Genomic DNA, 26866 nt, shown 5'->3' with positions numbered 1-26866 from the left:
TCGAGCTTCCTCTCGAGGAATATATTCTGTCAGCAATGGTAAGAACAAGAAATTGCAGGGCTTCACCTTTATAATTTTACATCTATCCTTTTTTTGCCTAAGTTAATACAATATGTCATAGATTTAAAAATCGCAAAGCAACCCTGCACCATGCTTTGTATGTTGCTTTCACATTGCCATTAATTTTCTAGCCAAGGCTGAAAACAGAAACATCGTTCATTATCCAGTGCTCGGAGGAACAGGAAGCAATCAGTTAATGGAGTAGCAGCCATGAGTAAGGTGTAGGGAAGTGAATTCATGACTTAAAAAGGCACTCTGGCAAGGACATGCAATGAAAATAAGGTCTCTCCCTGGGTGAGCCAATTTAATTTATTCGGGCCTCTTCATGGGCCCCGGGACACTCACTCTCCCTTAGCATACAAAGCGTAAACATACACGCGGGGGAGAATGGAGCATGCATTCTACAAGTGCACATTTTACACTCATTGTACAGTATTCATTCCAGTACAGTACTTGAGAAATATGCGATATGTCGGCAAAGCTTAGTTGAATTTTCTCATTTAGACACTAGCAGTCAAGGAAAGACGCGTACAATTGCTGAAAAATGATCACAGCTTATGAAAAATGAAATTCGTCCAAATTTGGCATAATGAAATCTGTTACACATTCGGATACCTTGACAACGAGAAAGTGGTCTAGGCCATACATGATGCATTGTTATTAACAAAATCTGGTATAAACAAAATCTTTCCAAATAATAGTAACATGAAAAAAGTCAAAATAATTATAATAAATACAACCGTGATGCAATTAAGACTGCTATTGATAAAAATGTACTTTAAAAAATGAGGTAAATAGAACAAGTGTAACATCAACAGAGAAGTATCATTAAAATAGTGTTTATAAAAAATCAATTCATAATACTGTACCATGTTGTCAAGAACCCATTTTGGTCTTTCCAAATAGCAGCAAAGTATTATTCAAAGCACCTTAAATAACTTAAAAGAAATAGTTGTACGATAACGTACGTTGTACCATAATGTAATTCATAAGCATAATTCATAGGCACGATGCAATTCCTAATATCTAGTAGCTAAGCAACAATGAAACAATAACTTGGACAGGTTCCATATGTCCAGGGTGGAAGGCAAAGGTTTTTTTTTTCCCAACAGTGGTGTGAGTAAAATATGTCAGGCACATCTTTAACTTTTGCATGAGGCCGATGAGTGTCTCTAGCAGTTCACCACAGCTGTCCAAATAAGTCAGGTTCCACCAAATTGTTCTTGTACCATAAATGGATTGGATATGTTGCTATATTGCGTATGAATGTTTCACAGCTCGATAAAATGTGAGGTATATTATCGTCTCAGATTTACCTTCGTCTTCACGATAAATCCTCCAGGAGTTCTCAATGGCATTCTGTTTGACAGCTTAAAAATATCTGTCCAGAGGTTAGTTTCAGCCATGTCTGGCTAGGTCTGTAACCCTGAAAATGTTTCTACACCCGGCACACCACATCCAGTAAAACATCTTGCTATGGCTGTTGCTACTAGTCACATGCCACCTCCAGTCTACCAGTGACCCAGACAATATTTAGTGAGAAATTAAGTTATGTCTATGTCCGTAATATAAGGCTTGTTTGTCCCTCGTAATCCCGTGATCTTCAGCCCAGTGTGACGATTTCAGATCAAGAGAAGAAGCGACAGGCAGTGGAGTCAATCCTGCAGAATATGGTGCACCTCAGCTGTCCATATGAGCTGCAAAGTAACAACACGGAAGTCAACACCACACTTGTATTTGGATTTAAAGCTTTCGTGACTGCAGGGATTCATCTTCTTGGTTCTTTCGGTAAAGTCACGTAGAATGCAAATAATAAAATAATCAAAATAAAATATAATAAAATAATTCTCACGACGTTTCGGCCACAACGCAAGCAGCCGTCCTCAGGTGAAGAACAGGTCTGTCTAGACGACAGAGTCTGACGAAGAACAGGTCTGTCGAGACACAGAGTCTGACTCTGTCGTCTCGACAGACCTGTTCTTCACCTGAGGACGGCTGCTTGCGTTGTGGCCGAAACGTCGTGAGAATTATTTTATTATGTTTTATTTGTATTATTTTATTATTTCCATTCTACGTGACTTTACCGAAAGAACCAAGAAGATGAACCACACTTTTAATTATGTTGAACGTTCAACATATAAATTATTCAAGTGGTTGGCATCGATATTGTATTAACACGGTGCAAGAAATGCAAAGGAATCATTTAAACTTCACACAAATGTTTGTATTAAACAATATCATCTCTCTCTATATATAATGATATATATATTAACACCAGTGGAGACCAGTCGTGGGTCCACCCTTCCCCAACCTGCACTGTTCAGTGTAAAGAGGGATGATCAAACAACCTCCACGACCAGCACCGCTTGAGGAGACCAACATCAAGCGGTGAATTGACAGTGGGCTGTAAATTATTATGATTTATTAAAGGTGCCATAAAGAGTGGTCATCGAACATTTTCACGTAGGAATCCACATCCCCGTTATCAGAGATAGGCTCTGCTCATCACCCCTCGGGTCAATAAAATAGGTACCAATGTAGGAAGTCAACAGTGGCTGTCCTGTGAAGAGACTAAAACCCACCATGTGAAAGTGGAATTTGCACCACTGGCTTAGGACTGCCAATGCAACTGATTACCCCCCCGGCAACACTCATTTGAGCAGAAACGTGCTGGCTCCGGCTTAGTAATTAGTGAATGGTGGCAAAACGAGACGTATTTTGGGCAGTGTTGCCAGATGGCTGTGCTCACCCAGGCAAGTATGTGGCACAAGTTTGCTGGCCAAGATCGACACTGTCACACTCCTCCAGCCCGTCCCACCGGTGGCCGTCACCGCAGAACGCGCGCTTGCAGTCTACGTAGGGAACATGAGGCAACAGCATGCTGATCTTAGTCGAAGCAGTGCAGTCTTACAAGAGTGAGCTGCAAGCGATAATTGTGGGTGTTGTAGAACTGGGATTGGCTCAAGAATATTCACACAGTTGGCTTGTAAATAATGACGCACCGATTAAAATCGATTTTTTTTTGTGAGTAGAAGCGGATGGTTAGTGCACTGTGCTATGAACCTGGTGAGCAGAGTTCGATTACCGGCCACGGCCAACATCCGTGGCGAATTATATCTGAACTGGGTCTGGGCCCCTCCACTTCACTGACCCACACTGGCCAACGTGGTGAAATATGGTCAAACAACTCCCATGACTGACACACCATGGATAATCTTCATCCTCAAGATGGTATTTCGAGATGTACTGCATGGGAGGCATGATATATATAAACTAAACAATGAAGATGATGATCCAGCCGACTGACAAATTGCCTTGTGTTAATCCACGGCTTTACTTTTTATTTTGTGTGTAATTAATATAAACCCTGCAGCAACACCAGAGGCAACTGTATTCACCACAATGTCAAAAATGATAGATTCTTGAATTGAATCGTGTATTCGAACTGTGGAAATTCCTCAAATTGCAAGGGGTCAGGATTATTGTGCCATGTTTAGCGCACAGGTACATTGTTGTAAGCGTCACAGGTTGGGGAGCAAGGTGTTAGGAATGTAGAAATTCTGATCGAAGAGTTTAGGCTGTGAACGTGGGCTTAGTATGCAGGTGGGGGACCTACAAGACCATGGGATAAACACATGAGGCATACCACTGCGAAACAGCCCCGCTAACAATATTTATCAATCACTTAAAGCACTAATTGGCTACTAGGTGGGAAAATGTTTGACCTGGAACAGCATGTTTCTGATTTTAACATGCCCAGTCACTTTTGTCACAGTATGGGTCTCTTACATTGACATAAGTGGTCGAGGTGTATGTGCTAATGTGTGGTTACTGCCCAAAGGTATATAAAAGTCCTCTTTGGCCCTCAGTAAGGAAAATATTCCTCACCCCTGGCTTAGCAAGATGCAAGGAACTCACCCACGCAGGCGTCAGAGTCGACCTCATTGCCGTCGTCACACTCTTCTCCGTTCACCTCCTGTACGGTTCCGTCTCCGCAGAACCCTGTGAGGTGGGGAGGGGCGAGCTGACGGGACGGTGGAGGGACGGTGATGGCAGGGGGTGAAGGGAATATACGCAACAGCTGGCATTCATGGCTTACAAATGAATGATTTCACTAATAAGCGAAGTTGTTTTATTTGCAGACGTCTATCAAGTCGTAAAAACAAACAGCTCATTTTTATATTAAAATATGCAGTTTGTCTTGAATGCGAGATGATTGGATGGCTTGGGGTGGTCTAATGCCTGTGGTTGGCAGTCCCGAGCCATTATTTCCATGAGAATGAGATCCAAGACCTCCGTTGGAGAATAAATCAACGTCGTCTTCCGCAGTCTAAAGCATTTCGCATGTGCAGCGAGTTTGATGACCTCAGCATGACCACCGAATGTTGAATATAAACAAAGATGGCCACGAACACGATTGTTTTTACAATGCTTGACAAAATGTTGCATGACGCAGTGAGCAGTCATAGATCAAAGCCAATGGATGAACCTAAATAATAATGTAATTTATCCAGCAAAGCATCGTCATTCACATGTGTGCAATTGCATTATTTACAAGATGTCTAGAACATTTTTTTTTACCTTCTTAGAAATCAAATGTATGTATTTTTCAGACACACTGAAAATGATATGAAGATTTCCTCATGTAAAGATATGTATTTGAATGATTGAGGAGCAGTGGCAGAGTGGTTTGCGCACTGCGCACTGAATCCGAGTTTTATTCTCGTAAACAGTTCACATCAGTGAAGGGTAAAATCCGAACTGGTCCTGGTCACCTGGTCACCTTGCCCCCACCCCTTCACTAAATGTCACTGCATGGTGAAGTATGGTCAAATAACCCCATTTGCTCGCAAAGCATGGGGAGGCCTCACCCAGAAGTGCCTTCACATGAAATCTGCACAGCTACACTTGAATGATGCCTGACATTTAAAAAACAAAAATGTGACAAAACGGCAAAATGCACACAGTTGCATCGGAATCACCACATGCAACACCGTATTGAAACACTGGGTTATACTGAGTGGACACATGCAGAGATCAGAGGTCGCAAACGGGTTTTGATTCTTTAACCCGTACCCGTACCCGGCCGCACCAGAGTCGCAAATGGGTACCCATACCCGTACCTGGCCGGGTATGGGTACCCGTACGCTACTCGTACCCGTATCCTACCCGAAATGAGTGACAAACGGTTACTCACCAGTGACTCACGGCCTACCCATACCCGTACCCGGCCGGGTATGGGTACCCGTACGCTACCCGTACCCTACCCGAAATGAGTGACAAACGGTTACTCACCAGTGACTCACGGCCTACCTGTACCCGGCCGCACCAGGGTCGCAAACGGGTACCCGTACCCGTACCTGGCCAGATACGGGTAGCCGGGTATCGGGTAGGGTACGGGTATCGGGTACCCGGTTGCGACCTCTGGCAGAGATAACGAGGCACTCGAGGCTTTGGCCGCACGGCTCAGGGAGGGACTGACGAGGGGTGCACCTGGATGGGAACCCAGCCCGTGGGCTCCTTGAAGAACAGCGAGCGCACGTCTCGGCAGAAGGCGATGGTGTTGGGCAAGCTCAGCAGCTCCAGGTCCTGTTGGCTGCTCACCACATAGATCTGCAGCCACAACAGAGGGACGCTCAGCTGCACTGTGTGCGTATGCTCAGGGCAATCGGAACAAAGGGACTCGGATCTAGCAGCTAGTTGAGCTACACGACATTTTGAAGGCAAGCTCATTGCATGCAGTTGTCCACGAAGTTTCGGACAGCCGTAACATGGGGTTAATGTCACGCAACATTTTTAGTGTTGCTGGAAGACTGGAATAGGCACGCGACTCGTAGTAGACACAACCGTAGCAAGAGGAATATTGGATGTGGTGCACCAGGTGCGGAAATCTTTTCCGTATCGCCAACCTGGACAGACCTGGCTGAAATCGTTTGGTACACATCGACCTCTTCGACCCTGAGGTGTCCTAAAGTGTCTACTAGCTAGTTCATGAAGCTTGTCTTCGCCAGGCAAACGTTTTAATAAACATAATAATTAATCTGATATTATTTCTTACAACTTTTATCTACGATCAAACACTAACAACTACTCCAAAAATGTGTATTTTACTGCATAAAAACACACAAAAATTGTTGACGACTTGATTCAACTTGTTATATTTAAAGACGTACCTATCGGAAACCACTCAAATGAAATATTCTATTCTTTATTTCTGAGAAAGAACAAACATGTATTATTATAATACTCTATGAGGGGATACGCCTATCTTTTACCGTTTTCAAATTATTCAGATTTTAACTTCATTGGTTCAAATCCGCTTGAATCCGAAATATCAGAAAAACTATAAGGATAGAAACAATAAAAAATAACAGAAAACTATAAAGTTTCGATCGCAGCGCAAGCGTTCTTCTTCAGGAAAAGGATAGAACCAATGGTTCTCGCTTTTATTTGATTTTCTGTTTAAGGGTCTATCAAAAGAAAAACACGCAATCTTATATTTTTAACGGTTTCTGAATGAGATGCACAAACATGTTTATGGGGCACTTAAAATCTAGATTTGTGGGCCTTGAAATGAAAAATCTCTGATTTTCTGATTTGTCATGTTGTTTGTGTCTTAAAAGCTACCTATTTACCAAATTTCAGCTTTATACCTTGTCGGGAAGTACCCTAGAGGTTTTTGAGACATCCAGATTAAGGTCTTTATTAATATAGAAGATGTTATCTTTAGGCTAATGGAGTGAACACAACTCTTCTAACGAGACTGCAAAAATTGAACAAAAAAGAACTGATTCTTGAATCGCATCATGACCGTGAATCATAACATTTCAACGACTCACGAAGGTAGTGGGGGGGATGATTACATTTCGAACAAAGGGAATTTCTGATAATCAGATCTAGTAAACTAAGCTCGATTCAGTCTGGATACTACTGCGGTGGGTGCCCACCATGCATGAAAGTTGTTATAGGCTATACAATAAACTTTAGACAGCATAGGGCATTGCATGCAAATTTTAGTATTGTAATTATATTCTCCCACATCTATACCACCTATCTTCAATGTCCATTACTGCCCAGTGTGGTGAAGTATGGTAAAATAATCCGCACGACTCGCACAGCATGCGGAGGCCCTCATCCAGCAGTGGATTGATGAAGGGCTGTAAATGTGCACATACAAAAATTCATAGTTGTAACTGCTATTGTAAGCAGCCTGTGCATGCTACGGGTCTGTCCTTGAGGATTTCCTCAGTCTGTCTGCGGCTCGCGCCGAGCGCACGTCTGCGGCTTGGAGATCGCTGTGCAGGGTCGTGGTTTAACAGCTGATTGCTCGGTGGGGGTCGCGAGAAGATGCCACTCACGGCCTGCACGGCGGGGTACGGCACGCCGGCTGCGCGTGTCTGCAGGGAGTTGCCTTGGCTGGGACACGAGCACCTCCCTGGGGGGCCCGGTACTCCCGGAAAACCGCGCTCGCCCTTGGCCGTCTGAATCGTCTGATCTGAAAAAAGAAAACATATATATGTAATCTTTGGTTCTTTCGGTAAAGTCACGTTGAAAGAAATAAAATAAATTATGGAATACACGACGTTTCGATTGCAACACAAGCAACTGTCATCAGGTTTGAAATAATGCAAGCTCGGAGAGAGACACATACAGAGAGAGACAAAACACAGACACGGAGAGAGACACACAGAGAGAGAGAGACAGAACAACACCTCTGTGGTGAGGAATTATGTAGAGGGGGTGGTGGGGCAGAAAAAATAAACAGAAACGGCAGGGGGAGAGAAATTGGAAGTTTGAGAAAACAAACCTAGTACACTTAGAAATGTAATGCAATGCAACACAGAGAGTCGGCTAACACAACAGTTAACACATCACCTGGTTGATTACGTTCTTCCAAAGATTGCTAAATTTGAAGTTAAGTCTGAGAAATTGGAAGTAGTAAATGGCAGGGAGATAGAAATTGGAAGTTTCATAAATATGTACACATTCATAGTCATAAGAATATACACGTTTACGTTGTACACAGGTTTTATTCAACGTGGACAGGCCATTTGTAAATTCACCGCTGGATGAGGGCCTCTCAATGCCATGTCAGTCATGGGGGTTATTTAACCATAATTCACCACGTTGATCAGCGCTGGTTGTTAAGTAACTGCCAATTGTTTGCGAAATGGGCTACAAAACGTGGTCGTTTGAGTATGATTCCCAGACACAGCTTGTAGCAGTGGCGAGTGATGTCTGAACCAGTCCTATGCCACCCTCCCTCTTCACCAACCTGTATTGACCAGAATGGTGAAGTATGGACAAACTAACACAATGACCAACACAGTACGGGAAGACATTTATGCAGCACAGTATTGACGCTGAGCTATAAATTACTACTATAATTTTCGATTTAAAGCTTTCGTGACTGCAGGGATTCATCTTCTTGGTTCTTTCGGTAAAGTCACGTAGAAGGGAAATAATACAATAATAAAAATTACACATAATAAAATACAATTCTCACGACGTTTCGGCCAAAACGCAAGCAGCCGTCCTCAGGTGAAGAACAGGTCTGTCGGAAAGGCAGCGTCTGAATGAACACCACCAAGCTTGGCAGCGTATATTGAAGCTGGGTTAGAGGAGGAAGGGCGCCTTGACAAAGGAATTTGCATATCAACAGAGGAATTTAGCATATGTATGGAAAATGCAGAATTGTATTTTATTATGTTTTATTTTTATTATTTTATTATTTCCCTTCTACGTGACTTTACCGAAAGAACCAAGAAGATACTACTATAATCATTGCAATTTTTTTAATTTAACGTACTGCTTCAAACTCCGACAATAATTGAATGTTGTGCCGCATTAGGAAAACATACACAACACATTGACTTGTGAGGGAATTGGAACGGCTATAGATTTTTTTGTAACAATATTATGCAAATTAATCCTGGTCCTTTTGTAACGACGTAATAAAGGATACATTCAGAAGCAGGTAAGGTCAATCTAGTTTTTATTTACAGAGGAATTGAGCCATTTGTATTCAAATAACGCAGCAGCAGCGTGGAGTGCAAGCTCTGCTCTTTCCATGGCTGCATTATAGACTAATTCGACAAAGTGGTATTGACATTTCTCAATTCAATTAACTGCCGTGTTGGGTATGCATTCGTTCGAGGCAGTGCAGGCTTTCCTGCCGGCCGGCTACTCCAGTGCTCATTGGTTCACTGACGCAGAGGCATCTCCCCTGGGCAAACGACATCATCCATTGAGAAAATTGCCCCAGCGAGATATTGCAATCTGTGGTGAAACATTACTACTTTTACAACATAGATAAGACACCAATCTAAATTCGTAAAAAAATATAAACGGAGCTCGCAGAACTTAAAGGAATTAGCACCATTTCACCAAATTAACTTTCATCGTTCGCTTGATTAATGTTGCACAATGCAATGCAGCAGAAAAATTATTGCGTTTATTTTCATTTATTTAACGAGTGCTTTAACGCCAACCACGATGAGGTAGGCTGCATTGGTTGGGGAGTGCAGGGTTGGGGCGGGGGTAGCAGGTGGTGTGGGCACCCAGGTGGAATGGGGGAGGGCACAACGTACCACTTGGTAGTACGGGCCGTCCGGGAGGACCTGGGGGACCCACTACTCCCTGCAACCCAGGAGGTCCCCGAGGCCCCAGCTCTCCCTTCATGCCCTGCTTGGAGACAAATGAGAAAGGCAGTGTGACGATGGTTACCATCTGTCCTGGTCTTTTCAGGATCATCCTCTTGTTGGGTTGGTGGGAATCTCTGAGTCTTCTCATCATGCTGTATTATTCGAATTACAAAACACACTTTTTTCCCTCTCTCTTAAAGCGATAACTGGGGATAATGTCTCATAATCCATAGTGTATGTGACTCGATCTGCCTAACTTTAATGACACCATGCACAAGTTTGGGGTGCGTCTTACATTCCGGAGCATCTTATAATCCACAGAATACGTTCCGACACCACTGCATTACATTCACATGTATAGCTCTCCCTATTTCCGGTATATTGAGATATCTCCATTATACACCAAGGTTTTTTTTTGTACCTCATAGGTGGCAACCCTTAGTGTGACACTGCTCTGAGGAGAAAGGAAACACGTGCACTGCCACATTCGATGCCACGATTTAACCGTGCCGCGTGAGTGTGGGTCACGGCCTTGCCACGTGCAGCACTCACGGCTTTTCCACGCTTGCCCGGCTTTCCCATGGGGCCCCGGTAACCTGCAGGTCCATCGCTCCCCTTCGGACCAATGTCGCCCTGTCACACAGTGCACCCACGTAAACACTGGTGCCAAGACGACGCTTCGTAAACAACCTGCGATTTTCGTTTAATTAATCGAGGGTGCCGAGAACGGGCCCTAAATGCCCAAATTGCCAAGTGGCCAGCAAGAAACAGCACTCTTGAAGGTATGACTGGTAACAGTTGGTACACTTCTTTCATTGAGCAAGGCTGTAAGGTTCATGAAAACCTGACGACAGGAGCGCTTTCCAGTCGAGGAACACATGAAGCAGAAAGAGAAAAGTCGTGACCTGCAGTGTGGTGGTTGAACACAGCAGAGATGAGATGAACTCGTCTGCTGGGTAGATCGAGTGCTCAATATGGGTGGAGGAATTAAGATGGTGTGGTGAAAAAGCGTAACATACTAAAGCAGTCATGTTTGTGATTTGCAAGTCTGAGGCTGGAATTTTCCATTTCTAATACACCTCGAAGGACACTTGAACATGTGTTTCATGCCATGTCTATATGTATTCTCATAATGATAAAAAATGTATAGACATCTGTCAACAGTTTCGGATTAAGCTAGTGTGGGGCCTGTAGCATATGTTATAAAGGGGCCCTAAATAAAAAAAAACACATAAATATATGTAAGAAACATTTTCTTGCATAGTAAAGTTATTGTATTTTTTCATTTTCTATACAGCCAGATAATAAGACAAATCGCTAACCTTAAAAACCCAGTCGTTCATAAAAGTTGAAGGCAGTATAGTACTATAGTAATAGAGCAAGTGCAAAATCACTGAACCGGAATTGATAGCTTGAAAGCATTCAGCGTGGGGCCCTTGAAAGTGCGGGGCCCGTAGCATATGTAGCTACTTGTGCTACTAGGATAATCCGGCAATGTTTGTGAATACACTGATGGGAGAAGGCCTCCCGATCCCTTGTCAGTCATCAGCGTTGTTTCACGATAGTTTACCATGCAGGCGATTGCACTAAGGCTGTGAAGAGGGGGAGACCCAGGACTAGTTTAGATATAATTCACCCCTGTAAGTCGTGGCTGAGTATCAAACTCAGGTATCCTTGTCCATAGTGCAGTCCACTAACCACTCTGCCACCGCTCCCCCATGTATTTTCAAAGTCCACATTAACAGCAGCCATCAACAAGGTTTCTAAAGTGGTTAAGTATTTACTACTCAGTTCCATACAAAACCCTCAACTTCAACACTATGAATATATTACATGATTAATACCTAAAGACATCTATGACATGATTAGTAGCTAAAGCCATGAAATCCATTTATTCATGCACAACATCAAAGGTTGTTTATAACATGAACGTATATAGGTCATGTAATATAGCACGTTTTATCTGAAGTTTAACAGTTTTAATCAACGTTATATATCATTCCATCTTAACCACTGGTAATTAAGTTATTATAAATGTATTGTTTGAACGATTTTATGGATATTCATTTTGCTTTATGCACAGAGATGATTGTACCTTTGGTCCCAACATTCCTTGACTCCCTGTTTTACCCTACAAAAAATGCACGCAGTTTATATATATGGAATTAGAAATACAATACAATTTTTCATATTACTCGCATTACTCCCCAAAGTTATTTCAAATACATAAGCACAATGTAAAACAAACCTTAGTGCGTTAATTTATTTCTATATGTCATGTTATTGTGAAGTCATTGGTGGCCAGGCTGAGACTTATACTTATACTCTTTGGCTCTTTCGGTAAAGTCACGTAGGTGAAAAATATAAATATTTTCATTTTTATAAATATAAAATATTTTTCACATACGTAGGTGAAATGTTTTTTTACCTACGTGACTTTACCGAAAGAACCAAAGAGGATGGATTCTTGAAGTCACGAAAACTTCAAATCTAGAACTTATACTTATAGCCAAGATTCTAACCCAGGATCGCAACGGTGCCGCTTCAGCAATCCGTCCCCTTAGCCACACAGCCACGTACACATATTTTTTTTTTTTAAAGAACTATGCCCATACCTTCTCTCCGTGCAGGCCAGTTTGACCCTTCTCTCCTGCATCACCCTGGAGTAAAATGCAAGTAAAGCAAGGGCACATACCATGATTATTGTCTAAGTTCCATTACCTTGGATTCCAAAAGGTAGATGAGGTCAAACACACAACACCAAACCATCCAAAAGCCATTAGATAGTAACTGAACCAGATACCTTGTCTCCATTTAATCCAGGTTCACCCTGAAAAAAAAACACACACGGAATAATGTATCTATTTTTTCAAGGGCAATTTATTTCAAAATACATCAATTATGAACGCATAATGGTTTAGAGATTTGAGGTTTCGATCTGGTGATGCAATGTAGTAGTTTAAATGGTCTGGATGGTGTATGGCTGTACATTTCCACAGCAGTAGTTGGTGGAGGCATGGAGGAGTAGGTGGAGGCATGGGGGAGTAGGTAGAGGCATGGGGGAGTAGGTAGAGGCATGGGGGAGTAGGTAGAGGCATGGGGGAGTTGGTGGAGGCATGGGGGAGTAGGTGGAGGCATGGGGGAGTAGGTAGAGGCATGGGGGAGTAGGTGGAGGCATGGGGGAGTATGTAGAGGCATGGGGGAGTTGGTGGGGGCGTGGGGGAGTAGGTGGAGGCATGGGGGAGTAGGTGGAGGCATGGGGGAGTAGGTGGGGGCATGGGGGAGTAAGTGGAGGCATGGAAGTGTTGCTCAGAGGGAGGGGTTGGTTGGGGAAGAGCAAACACTGTTTAAAATATGGCAGCTGCCTCAAGTTAAAAGGATGTAAGGATTAATTAACATCGAATTGTAGCTCATGATACATGGTTCGAAGAATGTCTGTCAGCATATATATTTGTTCGAATCATATATTTTGTATCTAAGATATTCACGTGACCCCTGGAGCCTAGAGTCCCCTCGGCATTCACCGCAAAGTTAAAAAAACATTATTGAATCAATCGCGACCCTGAATCGTAGCATTTAATGGCCGAGCTGAGGGGGTGAATCGTTTCATCATTGAGTAATTGACAGGGAAGCCTACTGCAGATCGCACCGTGTGTTAATCGTTGTTTGTTTAACCCACTCATACATCATGTTCACTCTCGCGATATCATTTTTGGAGCTGCTGTGAAATCATATGAAACATTTTCAACAAATCTGGGGGGGTAGGGGGTTCTTTTGACTCCTAAAATCACTTGAAATAAACATTAATTTGGGGTTTTCTTTGAAAAATTAATGCACGAGAGGGTTAAGTTCTTACACGTACATCTAGTTTGTTCAAATATTGTGTATTAAATCGTGTTTGTTTTTCTTCTTCTTGGTTCTTTCGGTAAAGTCACGTAGAAGGGAAATAATAAAATAATAAAAATAAAACATAATAAAATAATTCTCTGAAATTCAGATTCTGTCTTTCCGACAGACCTGTTCTTCACCTGAGGACGACTTGCTTGCGTTGTGGCCGAAACGTCGTGAGAATTATTTTATTATGTTTTATTTTGATTATTTTATTATTTCCCTTCTACGTGACTTTACCGAAAGAACCAAGAAGACGAATCCCTGCAGTCACGAAAGCTTTAAATCGTGTTTGTTTGTTGGGGTGAAGCAGACAGAGTGGAGCTGCCACACAAATCGTGTTTGTTTGTTGGGGTGGAGCAGACAGAGTGGAGCTGCCACACACGTCGTGTTTGTCTGTTGGGGTGGAGCAGACAGAGTGGAGTTGCCACACACGTCGTGTTTGTTTGTTGAGGTGGACCAGACAGAGTGGAGCTGCCACACACGTCGTGTTTGTCTGTTGGGGTGGAGCAGACAGAGTGGAGCTGCCACACACATCGTGTTTTCCACATCGAGCCGATGCTCACCTTGAGACCGGGAGGCCCTCGGGGACCTGGCATCCCCAGGACGCCCGGTTCTCCGCTGTCTCCCTGCGAGCAGAACACAACGATCACACTCACTCACGCACCGCGGCGGCGGGAAGTCACACTCATTACTGCCCCTGTCCTTCCCACAGCCACCCTCTGTGGAATTAATGTACTTACAGCTGCAGCTGGTTTCAGGGGCTGCAAAGTTATTTTTACGCCCTGTTGTAGTGATTCTTTACACGAGCTAATATCTTTCGGTGTGTTTCTGTTTATATTTTAAAGCAAGCAATCGATAGATGTGCTGTTGTGATGTCGGCTTGCTCTCCGTATAAATCTTTTTAACCACATTAACGCGGCGTGAAATGTGCAATTTTCCCCACACCTATGTGTTGTCAAACAACATGTTGTAAAAAAGTTACTCGTCATAGTAAATCTATATAATATAATAAAATAAAATAATAATTTCGATTTAAAGCTTCTTGGTTCTTTCGGTAAAGTCACGTAGAAGAGAAATACTAAAATAATAAAAATAAAACATAATCAAATAATTCTCACAACGTTTCGGGCACAACGCAAGCAGCCGTCCTCTGGTGAAGAACAGGTCTGTCGGAAAGACAGCGTCTTTCCGTTCTTCACCTGAGGACGGCTGCTTGTGTTGTGGCCGAAACGTCGTGAGAATTATTTAATTATGTATAATTTTTTATTATTTCCCTTCTACGTGACTTTACCGAAAGAACCAAGAAGAAAAATAATAATCCCACATCTTCCCCTTTACTCCAGGCACAACCCTAGCCAGTGCAATGTGTCACCTTGGGCCCTATTGCTCCTGGCAGACCCATGGGGCCCGAGCCGCCCTGCTCACCCTTCGGCCCAGGTGTTCCACGGCGGCCCTGGCACGAACACGCACACACGCGGCCATCAGTCGTGCTCCCAGCAGCATCGCCGCAGTGATCCTGCCCTGGGTGTTCACGATCCTGCCTGCGATCAAATTGTCCGGAGCGTGCGCGATCCTGTCGGATTTTTAAAGCTAAAAAGAATGGAGCCTTGAGAGTGCTTGGATAGGTGACCCACGTGTAGGGCCATATTATCCAATAGGCGCAGTATGCACTGTGGAGGAGTCGGTGGAGGCATGGAGGACTGTGCCTCGGCACTGTGCCTAGGGCCTACGAAAACTAAAGTGCCGACTAAAAAAATTACTGACAGTGTTATTTTTGTTGCTACTATAAACCAAGGTATCTTCGTGAATAAATCTATTTATATAGCAAATTATAGGCACAATGTATATACAAAGAGACAGAGTCATGTCAATTGTTTTTTTTTTCTCCATAAGAGTGAGAGAAATTAACACTGGAGATTAACTTTTGAGATTTCTGCGGCACACAGCGCCCTCCAATCAAATTAGGGCACAGACTAAATAATGAACTTATCAGTAACGACATCTGTCCAGCAGCTGGACGAAGTGCGCGTGAAACAAGCGAGTGACAGTGGCGGTAGTAACATGGGCAGCAGCACCAACTGGAGAAAGTTATCACTGAAGGCCTATGAAACAAAAGTGCATAGGACCTACAAGAACCTTAATCCAGCCCTGCTCACGTGCACAAAAAATTGCTATAGGCTGCTGCGGGGCAACGTGGTGAGCAGCAGACAGCGGTGCAGTAACACCGACAGTTGTACCGTACTGTACTTGTGCATCTATGTTCCCTGCCTTCACCAACCCATAGTGACCAGTGAGTATGTTGAAATAACCACCACGACCCACACGTAGGGAGGCCATCATGCAGTGGCCGATTGAGAAAAGGTCTGTGTGTGTAACTGCATATGTGTATTTGTACATTGATATATGTACGTATGTTTATTATGTGTTTGTACACATATGTGCACAATGAAGGAATTCACCTGTTTTCCACGCTTTCCGATCATCCCCTTTAATTAAAGCATAATAACATCATTAGACAATGCACAGGTCAATTTGTAAAAGTACATTACATGTATCCTACGAAATCATCTTATTATACTTAATCATACACAAACCTAGACTGCTGTTAAAACGCTTGCATTCACACCCACTTTACAAAGTAGTGACTTACATTTCACATACTTATCTTACACCTCCCCATACCTCACATTCAAAAGCTTACTTAAACTAGTATGCTGTGTTCCCATTGCACTCACCTGATCTCCTTTAGGTCCCATTAATCCAGGCAATGCTGGCGGACCCTAAGATAAAACAAAATGAAAAACATTTTACACAGCCCACAACAGCATTCATCGTGGGACGCAACATTTTCTAGAGTTATAAATCCAGCAACCTGAGTTTGATTCCTGGCCATGGTTGACATAAACGATAGGTGATATCTGAACCAATGAATCATGGATCCCCTCCTTCACCAAACGACACTAGCCAGCATGGTGAAGTATGGTCAAAGAACCCTCACGACAGGCCGATGTAAGGGAGGTCTTGATCTAGCACTTGACTGATAAAGGGCTGTACGTGATTTTAAAGTATTATTATTTCTCTTCTTGGTTCTTTCGGTAAAGTCACGTAGAATGCAAATAATAAAATAATGAAAATAAAACATAATAAAATAATTCTCACGACGTTTCGGCCACAACGCAAGCAGCCGTCCTCAGGTGAAGAACAGGTCTGTCGAAAAGACAGAGTCTGAATGACACACCCCAGGCTCTGTCTTCTCGACAGACCTGTTCTTCACCTGGGGACGGCTGCTTGCATTGTGGCCGAAACGTCGTGAGAATTATTTTATTATGTTTTATTTTTATTATTTTATTATTTCCATTCTACGTGACTTTACCGAAAGAACCAAGAAGATGAATCCCTGCAGTCACGAAAGCTTTAAATCGAAATTTATTATTATTTCAGCAATTGTTATATTTTATTATTATATCAGGTTTCATACCTGAGGGCCTGGGGGTCCTGGAGGCCCTGGTGGACCAGGCTGTCCTGCGGTACATGTGGACGGCCTCTGAACCTTCTCACCGGGTCCCGGTAGCTTTTTCTCCTGATCGCCGTGTACAATCTGAGGAATCAATCAGACTTTTCAACGGCACACTAGGTTCAAACAATCTCAGTAATAAATTCCCCCTGTCCCTTCGCTCCAACTCTCCAGGAACAAATCAACCAAACGAATGAGCGTGAAGTCCTGCAGTGTGCTCTGTCAGTGGAGCAATGCTGGAAGCACTCTGAACTAAAATTGCGGAGGATGGAATCGGTGCAGTGGCGTATATTGTGGTTGGCAGGGGCCTTGGTGCAAGACATGAAATGGGGCCCCCTGTCCAATTCCTTTCCCTCTTACTAGCCTGGCACCTGGGTTTCTCCAGTCCATGGGCTCCAGTCCAGTTGCCCCGCCTGTGCACTTGATACCATCCCCACTGACATCATGCCAAGGTACATTATGTTGAATCAGAATACTATAGAAGGCTGTGTGGGTTTAAAAAAATAAGATTTATGCCAACACTTTTAAACAAGGTTTTCTGAAAGGCATGTTCGAATGCTTTTCATTGAACATGAGGTCAGCTACACGCACACCCACTTTTGTGACGGACAGTTTTGTGAATGTTGTTTGGGGAAAAAAAAGTTAAACTGACACTGCACACGAGCTGTGAACCCTGGCAATAGCAGGGTCTCTAATCCAATGCCACTCAAAACCCAATTACAGAAACCTGTCCATGGAAACGGTGTAATACTGTTGATACTTATACACCCAATTCATCTGATGGAATGTTATCTCTTGCTGTGTATGTTGCCATTAAAATACATCAACAGTATTAGGAACATCATCTGTCCAAATGTGAGTCAGTCTTTTATTCACAGCACTTAAGCGGGTAATTTACAAGTACAAATATCTCATACTGACTGAAACAAACCAGGGTTCTATGGTCTTGTAGATAAGCTATATAAGACCTAGGTTAAGAAGACCACAATACAACGTTTTGTTTTATACATTTATGAACTCTATTTCAATTCTTTACATTGTTTGATTAAAGAGTTGTGACTAGTTTTGTAAAATGAAGAAACATTCGCTTTACATATGGGGGCACAGATATCATCTGAAGAAAGGGGACTTAAAACGTGGATTAAATTCTAAAGCCACCTTCTCAACACTGCGACGCTGCAGGAAGCTGGGCGACATTGGGGGTGGCGGTGGTGGGGGCAGGAGGTGACAGCATGGCGATGCGACAGGATTCCTGTGTTCATCTGCAAGGCGCGGAGTCAAATGTAATCACAAACGACTGCATCCACGTTCATTCAATTACGGGGGGGGGGGGGGGGGGGTTCTTGTTGTGTTTATTAGAATGCAGTGCACGATGCCTCTGAGCTTTTGAGCCAAACGAGAGTACCACGCCTCAATGTAGATGTTTACACATTTATAAAGAACGCATGCAAAAACTAATTGTTAACTCGCGAATATTGTCCGTGGACAGATTATCCGGGATGCGGATTAATGTGTTCAGAGAAAAATAGTTAAAAACGGAATTCCACGATCATTCACACCTTAAGCTCGTCAATCGTGCCTCAATGACCCAAAACCTTAATATATTTGATTAATTATTTTAAATACAAAAACAGACAACACGTTCTATATCTCCATCCCATGCTGCGTATGTAAAGCAATACTTCTGTTTTTACAGCCTAACTTATATAAGTTTTCTATGAGTATCTGTCTTCTGGTTTTATCTAGGCCACCCCTCCCCTCTATTACCCCAGATAATCGAGAGTTGACTATATGACCCAGCAAGGAATGACACAGCAAAGCAGATTTTCAAAGCGAATGTATATCAGACATTCCATATTGCCTTATAGACTGTTGGAGAGAGTGCTGTTTGCGAGCACCTATTAAGGCTGACACAGCACATGATGGGGTCGTTAAGCCAGCACAAACGCCCTGCCAACTTTGTATCCCTGGCGATGATGTTCACACATTGCATCAAGTACTCGTTTCAAGCTGAGTCAACCTAAAGGAAGCTCTGCACAGGTTTTTTTTATGATAAATGCCATTGATGTCAACCGTAGCTGGGAATCGGGGTCATCGCGCAGTATACAGAACTGTACAATCCACAGTGCCACCAGTGCCTATGCATAACACAGTGCAGCATCCCCTTGTGACTGTCTCAAATTATCAATCACAATCTTGAGGCTTCTCACCCTCTGCTCTAAGAATGACCCCCCCCCCCCCAGAATGTTGATAGTTTACATTTATGATCATAGTGCTGAGGCATCTGCCATATTTTATGATCGATCTGAAGTGCAGCATTGGCGCAGTGGTTAACACACCCCACTGTGAACCCGGCGACCAAGATCGATTCGCCGGTGGTGAGAGATGTCTCAAACGTTCCCACAGAAAAGACGTCCCCACAGCGAAGACACCCCGAATGCGAGCAAGAAGGTGACGCGGACAAAATGGACAACATTGTGAAACAAAGCGGTCTCAAGACGAGGGAAAAGTTGTGGATCCGTGGCCTCCAGCCTCTCCTGAAGAGACAGCACAATCAGCCTACTGATCATTCGGTGAACCGTGGTCACCTCGCTGCAGGCGTGACGCGTGCTGCGCGGATCGTGCGAAGGCGGCGAGGAGGCAGAGGGTGAGAAGAGGCGGTGAGGAGGGGCGCAGAGGCCGCCACATCTCGAAGCTCTTCCGGGGGAGGGAGAGGAACTCCTCCTGTGGGTCGGAGACCCCTTGGCTCTCGTCCTGTAATCCAGGCACCTGGTGGCAGATTCACGTGGGCATCAATGCAGGCGCATTACCTCGCTGTGGAACTTGGGGGTGTCCTCTTAGTCAAAGGGTTCCGGTAGGTATTGGTTACATTACAGGTAGGATTCATAAATATTTCCCCTCTGCCGCTTCATTACGGAAAATAGGAGTTCTACTGCACTAGAATTATAAATCTGTGCCACTACTAGCCGACTATTAGTGTACTACTGTGTATTTAGAGCCTCCGCCATCAGCATAATCAGTATTGACGTCACCTTGCTGATGAGAAAAAACATTGCAAACTCAAAATTATATTATTTTTGTCCAAAGTGTTGTGGGTGTCTCTTAGCTATATCTAAAAAAAAATTGGAGGTGGGGTGTCCGAACACCCACAATGCACACAACAATGACTGTGCCCCTGCATCAATACAACACCGTTGACCAATTCACCCAGAATGTGTCTAATCTCATCACAGCTCGCTGGCCAAGCAGGCACGAGCAGGAATAGCGATTGGGATGGGCGAGCAGCATGTACGTACAGCAGCTTGCCTTTGGAGGATGTGGTGGGTCGTGCAGCAAATACATCTTTGTACTGCACTTGTGTTTCCACATCGCTGCTCCACTCATTCACCAAGCCAAAGTGAACGGTGCGTGGTGAATAAAGGTCACATAGCCCCCACGACCCACACAGCCGTAGGGAGGTCCTCATCTCGCAGCGGATTGGAGAAAAGGGGATGCACATGTACATCAGTGCACCATGCGTGTGTTTAACGTGGAAGACATAAATAGTCTCCAATAATAATGACACACTACTGCAATGCCCTTTATTTAATAAATGCCACGCGAGACGCAGAGACCACCCTGCTCCCCCCTCCCCATGTTCCGGACGCTATTTACAGCACAGGGGCACCTACCTCACTGTAACTCCACGTGCACTGGGCAACTCTCCCCGCGTGTTTACACTACACATCTACATCACGTTAACTTGCACAGACATTGTGGCCATCCACTGCTGGATGAGGCTCTCCCCACAACGGCGCAGGCCGTCGGAGTTGTTTGACCATACGATGCACACTGGTCGGTACCAGTCCGGTGAAGGCGGAGGAGCATAGACGTGGGAGCAGTACAGTACAACAATGTTTTTTTCTCCTCTACACCGCCCTTTGCAGCATACCACGTAGCCCCAAAGCCTATGCCACCTGGTATGGCATTGTGGTCACACACCCTTGACACTATCCTGGCTCAAATCTGCTTAGCTTCCAAGATCTGACCAGATCTTGCACAATCCGGGTGATGTGGTCACTGGCGAACTACATCATCAACACCGTGGAAAGGCATTGTCTCACAACTAACGTTCTGTTGCCTTTAGGGTCACCATCTCCACTCGAGGCCAACTCCTTGCTTCACTGGCGATGGGGATCGTTTATTTTGTTCAGTGATCCGCACGCGACTTGGGAGCAACGTAGAACTTCGTCACGAGCCTGTCCTGTGAGTGAAACCAATCAACCTAATCCCGGACTTACCCTTTGGAGGACTTATAGTTCAAAAACTTCGGTTTTCTGAATTATTTCCCCCCCCCCCCCACTCTGATTGTGATGACCAGAGGCTCAGCAACAATTGTGCTGAAATTCCGCAAATTCTATCCCTTCTTACGACATCATCAAAATATGAATAAGCGATTGATATATATATAGATTTTACATGGCAAGTTGGTTCACTCGTACGTGTGATCAGTGCCCGGTTGTTTAATAGCGTAAGTGGAATCTTCCACTTAATTTGTCATTACAATTTACATCAGTGCAAGTGAACTAATAAATACCGAGGTATAATGAATGCATCCTTTCAACGATATCCAGCTCTGAAGGGTGGGTATATGCAGCCCGAGTAGGAATCAAGGTACCCATATCGCGCATGCATACATTGGTCGCGTGCACGTACAAGTCGCATTTCTCAATCCACAGCTGGATGAAGGCTTCCCCACGCCGTGCGGGTCGTGGGGGTGCTTAATTTGACCATACTTCCCCACGCCGGTCTCTCCGGTGCGGGTCGGTGAAGGCGGGGGAGTGCACAGACGTTCACCCCTTGACACCACAGCACGTTTGCTGCTACTCAGCCCTTACCTTTTCGGTAGAAGACGTCCGTCCACGGTTGTCCTGGAAGAAAATCAAGATCTGAGCGCAGCTCCCGGCAGCCAATGGTAACTTCGCCCGGTTGCAGTGGAGGTTCACACCAGCCTATCTAGAGTGAATGGAGGAGACGTGTACGTATAAAGGATAAAGCGACCTCCGACCTATATAACTCAGCATGAACATACAATTTGCTTCTTGAGTCTTATCAGCCAATGAACGCGTTACATCCAGACTTAAATCAAAGCATCGGCATCAGTATTCAGCAAACAAACTCTGGAGCGGCATTTGACATGCTGGGTCTCATCAGCAGAGCCAGGCTTGATTTAAAAAAAACGAACACTGCTGTTTTATTTCAACATGTTATAGGTGGGGTGACTCCCCTCTAATCAAGGATCAATTGCAAATATAACCCTTCCCCGACACCAACCTTCGCATCTCCAAGCTGTGAATCAAGAGATAATCGTACCGAGCATAGCAGCCCCACAATTGATTATTTATCCGCCGGGATGCAGTGAAGCATCTCAGTGTAGGAAGAAGGAGGAGGAAGGAAGGAGGTCACACGCACGGACGCCACCAACCCCTCTCTGCTGCTGCTGCTCTCATTCCGTGACCACTTGGCCAGTCTCAGTTGGAAGATGCGAGCGAGGACGAGGGGCGGGTAAGGGGGGCTTAGTGGGGGGTGGTGGAGGGGGGGTGGAGGAAGGGGGGGGGGCCGTGTCGGTCCGGCACCCCCTGCTGGTAGCGCGCAGCCAACCGTGACCAACTTTGGGGCCCTTTTGGTTATCTCATCGGAAAGTAATCGCTGGGTTGTAAGCCATAGAGCTAAAAAAAAACAATATAATGCACATTTATATGTCGTCCAAATGTTACCGCATCTCAAGACATTGCACAGAAACTGTGGGGATGTCTTTATTGTCTTATTGCATTGACAGAAAGAGTGAGGCAGTCATCGAGGCAAGTTCTTGAGTCTGGACATGAACAAGGACAGTGGAGTCGACAGCATGGATGTCTGGGCTAAGGAGGTTTTAGATAACGGGGACAGCTAATGAGAGACCTAGTGACGCACACATAGGGCGCCACGGTGGCGAGATGTTAACTACCTCGCCTGGTATGCAAGGAGGTCGTGGGCTCGATCCCGACCCTGATGCCTGCTCTATATTTGGAGTTTGCGGTGTCTCTTTCCCCGTGGTCGCATGGGTTTTTCTCCGGATCATCTTTTAAGCCACTTTGTTTAAGTTATCATTTGTGGTCAGATCGCTTCTAAAAATAGCAATATAGCTCAGTGGGCCTTACCTGGTAAAATAAAAAGTTGTTTAGTTTATAGTTTTTACAGATGTAAAGGAGAGCCGACACAAGATTGCAGGGGTTTCGTCTTTTAATCCTTTTCTCCCATCCACACCTGTCCCCAGCCGTCCCAATCTCGTTCCCGCCAAAAGGCCCCCTTCTTTGCCGCCCGTTCTCCCCTTATATCTCCTCGATCACCCCTCACACTAACCCTCCTATTGGTGGGAATCCTTCCCCTGACACCCCTACACATATACAGTACGCATATGTATGGGACCATTTTTGCCGGTATAAAAATTATATTGCCTTGCAATAGGTGTTAATTTGCTGTTGTAACATCTGAACACCTGTATGATTGCCTGAAGGATAAGATTGCCTTTCCTTTTTTCATTATACTCATAAAAATACCAGAGGTGTGGACTCGAGTCATGTGACTTGGACTCGAGTCAGACTCGAGTCATGAATTTGATGACTTGCAACTCGACTTGGACTTGCATAACAATGACTTTGTCCCACCTATGAGATGTGGACTCGAGTCATGTGACTTGGACTCGAGTCAGACTCGAGTCATGAATTTGATGACTTGCGACTCGACTTGGACTTGCATAACAATGACTTTGTCCCACCTCTGAAAAATACTACCAATCTACGAATTTTCTCAGGTAAAATGTTCGGGGTCTCAAGGGAACGAGTGGTTCATCGCCCCCATGCCAACCACCCACCTCTGAACCACCACTGCAATAGACTCCAATGGAGACCCCATAGTTTCACATCTTCTTCTCGTGTCCGTCCATCAAAGTCAAATGTCCTTCCCTTGGCGAGCACATCTCACCGCTCGCAGGTCGCCTACTGCTAGGGCCCTCCTCGAGCAGAGCAAGAGGTCCCCTTCTCGCCACAGCAGTCGCAGTTCTCTCCGTGGTTTTGTGGAGCCAAGTGGGATTTTCACCTGCCCACTTGGGTGCGAAGCCGATTCAGAGTTGCCCACGTGGTTCACCGCGCCATTACTTCCGTGGGGAGCTGATCGCCCGCCGTGATGCCCATGCCGATCTCAGCGCCAACGTTGTCCGTGTATGCCCCGCGACACCTCCTCCTTGGTGCGTCGCAACGTTCCCGTGTTGTAAGGAAGCTCCTCTGTGACTTCGGGCGTTCGACTGCTGCGGCGTGGTTGTGTCGACGGCCGTCTGGTGTCCTCAGTTTGCCCGCGCCCTCTCCGCACGACTCGCCGCAGCTCCACTCGTGTTTGGTGACATTCTCGACGTCTGTGGGTTTGGGGCAGCCTGTGATGGTGCGGCATGTGAACCTCAAATAATAAACGGAGGTCAAAATCGTAATTAAATCATTTACTTTTTGGCGACTCCGTCCCACCGCGCACATAAACGCCGCGCACCACCAGAAATCAATCCTCTCGTTCTTCGCCAAGCACCCGTAGTTGCCAAAATTGCCGTAGTCATAAACAAAACTTTGAAACTTTGATTAGCGCATCGTGTAGAGCTCGTCGAGAGGAATACATTGCCGTATCGTTCGCCTTCAACAGACATAAATTGACGTTGCAACGCAGTTTATGCGAGAGCCGAGGGCTCATGAGACCCCGGGGGTCCCGCCATAAGGTTTCAGGCAGAGGTGGGACAAAGTCATTGTTATGCAAGTCCAAGTCGAGTCGCAAGTCATCAAATTCATGACTCGAGTCTGACTCGAGTCCAAGTCACATGACTCGAGTCCACATCTCATAGGTGGGACAAAGTCATTGTTATGCAAGTCCAAGTCGAGTCGCAAGTCATCAAATTCATGACTCGAGTCTGACTCGAGTCCAAGTCACATGACTCGAGTCCACACCTCTGGTTTCAGGTGTCATTGAGTGTTGCGCCTGTCTGCTTAGCAAGCGATTTAAAAAAAAACAGCCAGCAGAGGGCGGTAGAGCTAAAGACAACGGAGTCACAAAGCGTTCGTACAAGTGACTTCGCAGCACAGCAGCCGCATGAGCTGTTGAAACAAACGTCTGTGCCGCCAAGGACAGGGAACAAAGGCGACGTTAGCAGATGCTTGACTGACAATGGCCCGTGGGATAGTCTGCCTAGGGTCCATCACAGACCTATGAGGTCACCTGACTGACAAGCTGCGCTTGCACCTTTGACATTGCCCGTCAAAGCCACATCCCACTAATCGCACGCGAGCCATTTGGCTGAACGTACTGATGGCGTTTAAACGGTCCGGCAGATGACGAATGTTGGTGCTTTTTGGGCCACGGCGCTCATCTTACAAGTAGTTCATGGCCTTGTGATGTTCACTTGATACCGATGATTAATTGCTCACTGAATATTGTTGGGATCATATGGTAGAGTGGAGGTCGGTCCATGACCAGTAGCCACAACCATCGCGACGGGTATATTGGGTGTGGTCCACTGGGAGTAGACATATTTTCCAGAACGTAGACCGGTAGAGACATGGCTTGAATGAATGACTGCTTGGCATAAACTACTAAACAAATCCGAGGTAAAGTTTGGCATGTGGACATTAATATTAACGATGAGGCCATTTATGTATCCAGTAAAACCTCACTGAGTTTCAGTATTTTACTTCATAAGGGTCGTGCTACGTTGCGATGTTTGGCAAATTAAGAGTTTTTTTTGTTATAAAGTTGTGTTTGTGTAGGCGAGAAAACTGGAGAAAATCCACCACACACAGTGGGATAAGAACACTTATAAAGTCTACACAGACGAGTTTATGAACCTCGATTGCTGTGCTACCATCTCCTGGCCACCTCGCAGCCCGACAGGTGTGGGAGGTTCACAAACCTATATCTGATCCAACCAACCTTGCCTCTAAAGTGCTAAATCACAGGCGTGCACCACCAAACCCAGATAACGAAATAACAAACCCTTATACAGTAGACTCTCGATTATCCGCGCTAATGATGAGGACAGCCGCCGGTAATTAAAAATCGCGCATCTGCTGCCCACGACTCTAGGTATTGCGGCCTTTAAAATCTAATTTGCATGGTGGTTACTCATCCATGCACTATCTAGGCTCACACGTTCTTCGCTTCCGAGATGAGAAACTATGTTTCCTGGTGATTTGTTCAACGGCCATATTGCAATTATATATATATGGATGTAGACAATAAAATCAATGGAAGCAGCTATTGTGCTCATGACAAACATTATTAAAGAGCTCAACATTCATTGACATTTTACAGAGACACGCGCATCACAAAATGGACAGTAAAAACCATGGAACATCATTTTTTACATCCATCAAATATGCAAGAGCTCTGAAATCACTCGGGATAGCAAACACACATAAGTGATATGGCAGTCACGTTTGGTCCCAGCTTGCCTTTGTGGGGTATTTTTTATGGGTTATATTTGGGCTAGGAGCACCATGGCTTATCACCTGTACAATAATTCAAACCTTTTAAATAAGCGGAACGGGATGAAATCAGATTACGGCCGCTTGAAATATGATGTAGCAAATGCTCTTTGTCAAGCAACATCCATGCAGGGTAAGTCGCATTTGTATGGTAATGCGGCAGGTGCAGGGAGAAGGTTGCAGGTTCTTGGGATCTTCCTGGAGAGATGGGACAGATTAAT

General features: G+C 44.8%; 1 protein-coding gene across 1 annotated transcript; it reads right to left on the bottom strand.

Moving 5' to 3' along the window:
* Window positions 1–355: 355 nt before the first annotated feature.
* On the bottom strand, window positions 356–25722 carry LOC144721135 (uncharacterized). Its single transcript, XM_078598530.1, has 19 exons — window positions 25649–25722; window positions 24285–24579; window positions 19698–19878; window positions 18268–18371; window positions 17074–17193; window positions 16331–16375; window positions 16055–16081; window positions 14968–15048; window positions 14159–14221; window positions 12508–12534; window positions 12320–12364; window positions 11800–11835; window positions 10257–10337; window positions 9651–9744; window positions 7419–7555; window positions 5554–5673; window positions 3979–4084; window positions 2810–2912; window positions 356–1757 (listed from the first exon to the last, which is right to left on the bottom strand). The coding sequence occupies exons 1-19, from the start codon at window positions 25720–25722 to the stop codon at window positions 1688–1690; spliced, it is 1809 nt and encodes a 602-aa protein (XP_078454656.1). The 3' UTR covers window positions 356–1687.
* Window positions 25723–26866: the final 1144 nt, after the last annotated feature.

This window comes from Lampetra planeri, chromosome 10 (assembly GCF_965212315.1).
Source record: "Lampetra planeri chromosome 10, kcLamPlan1.2.h2, whole genome shotgun sequence".
Taxonomy (NCBI): domain Eukaryota; kingdom Metazoa; phylum Chordata; class Hyperoartia; order Petromyzontiformes; family Petromyzontidae; genus Lampetra; species Lampetra planeri.
Note: the sequence above shows the minus strand (reverse complement) of the source record. Positions and strands in the feature narration are given on the sequence as shown.

What these genes read in the sequence shown, in the direction of transcription:
- LOC144721135 (XM_078598530.1), bottom strand. Translation starts at nt 25,722, where the DNA reads ATGTCTCTACCGGTCTACGTTCTGGAAAATATGTCTACTCCCAGTGGA. An exon ending in CAGGACCCCCAGGCCCTCAG is followed by an intron (nt 16,376 to 17,073) that starts GTATGAAACCTG and finishes GTTTTATCTTAG; the next exon opens with GGTCCGCCAGCATTGCCTGG. An exon ending in CGGGCTGGGTTCCCATCCAG is followed by an intron (nt 4,085 to 5,553) that starts GTGCACCCCTCG and finishes CCGTCCCGTCAG; the next exon opens with CTCGCCCCTCCCCACCTCAC.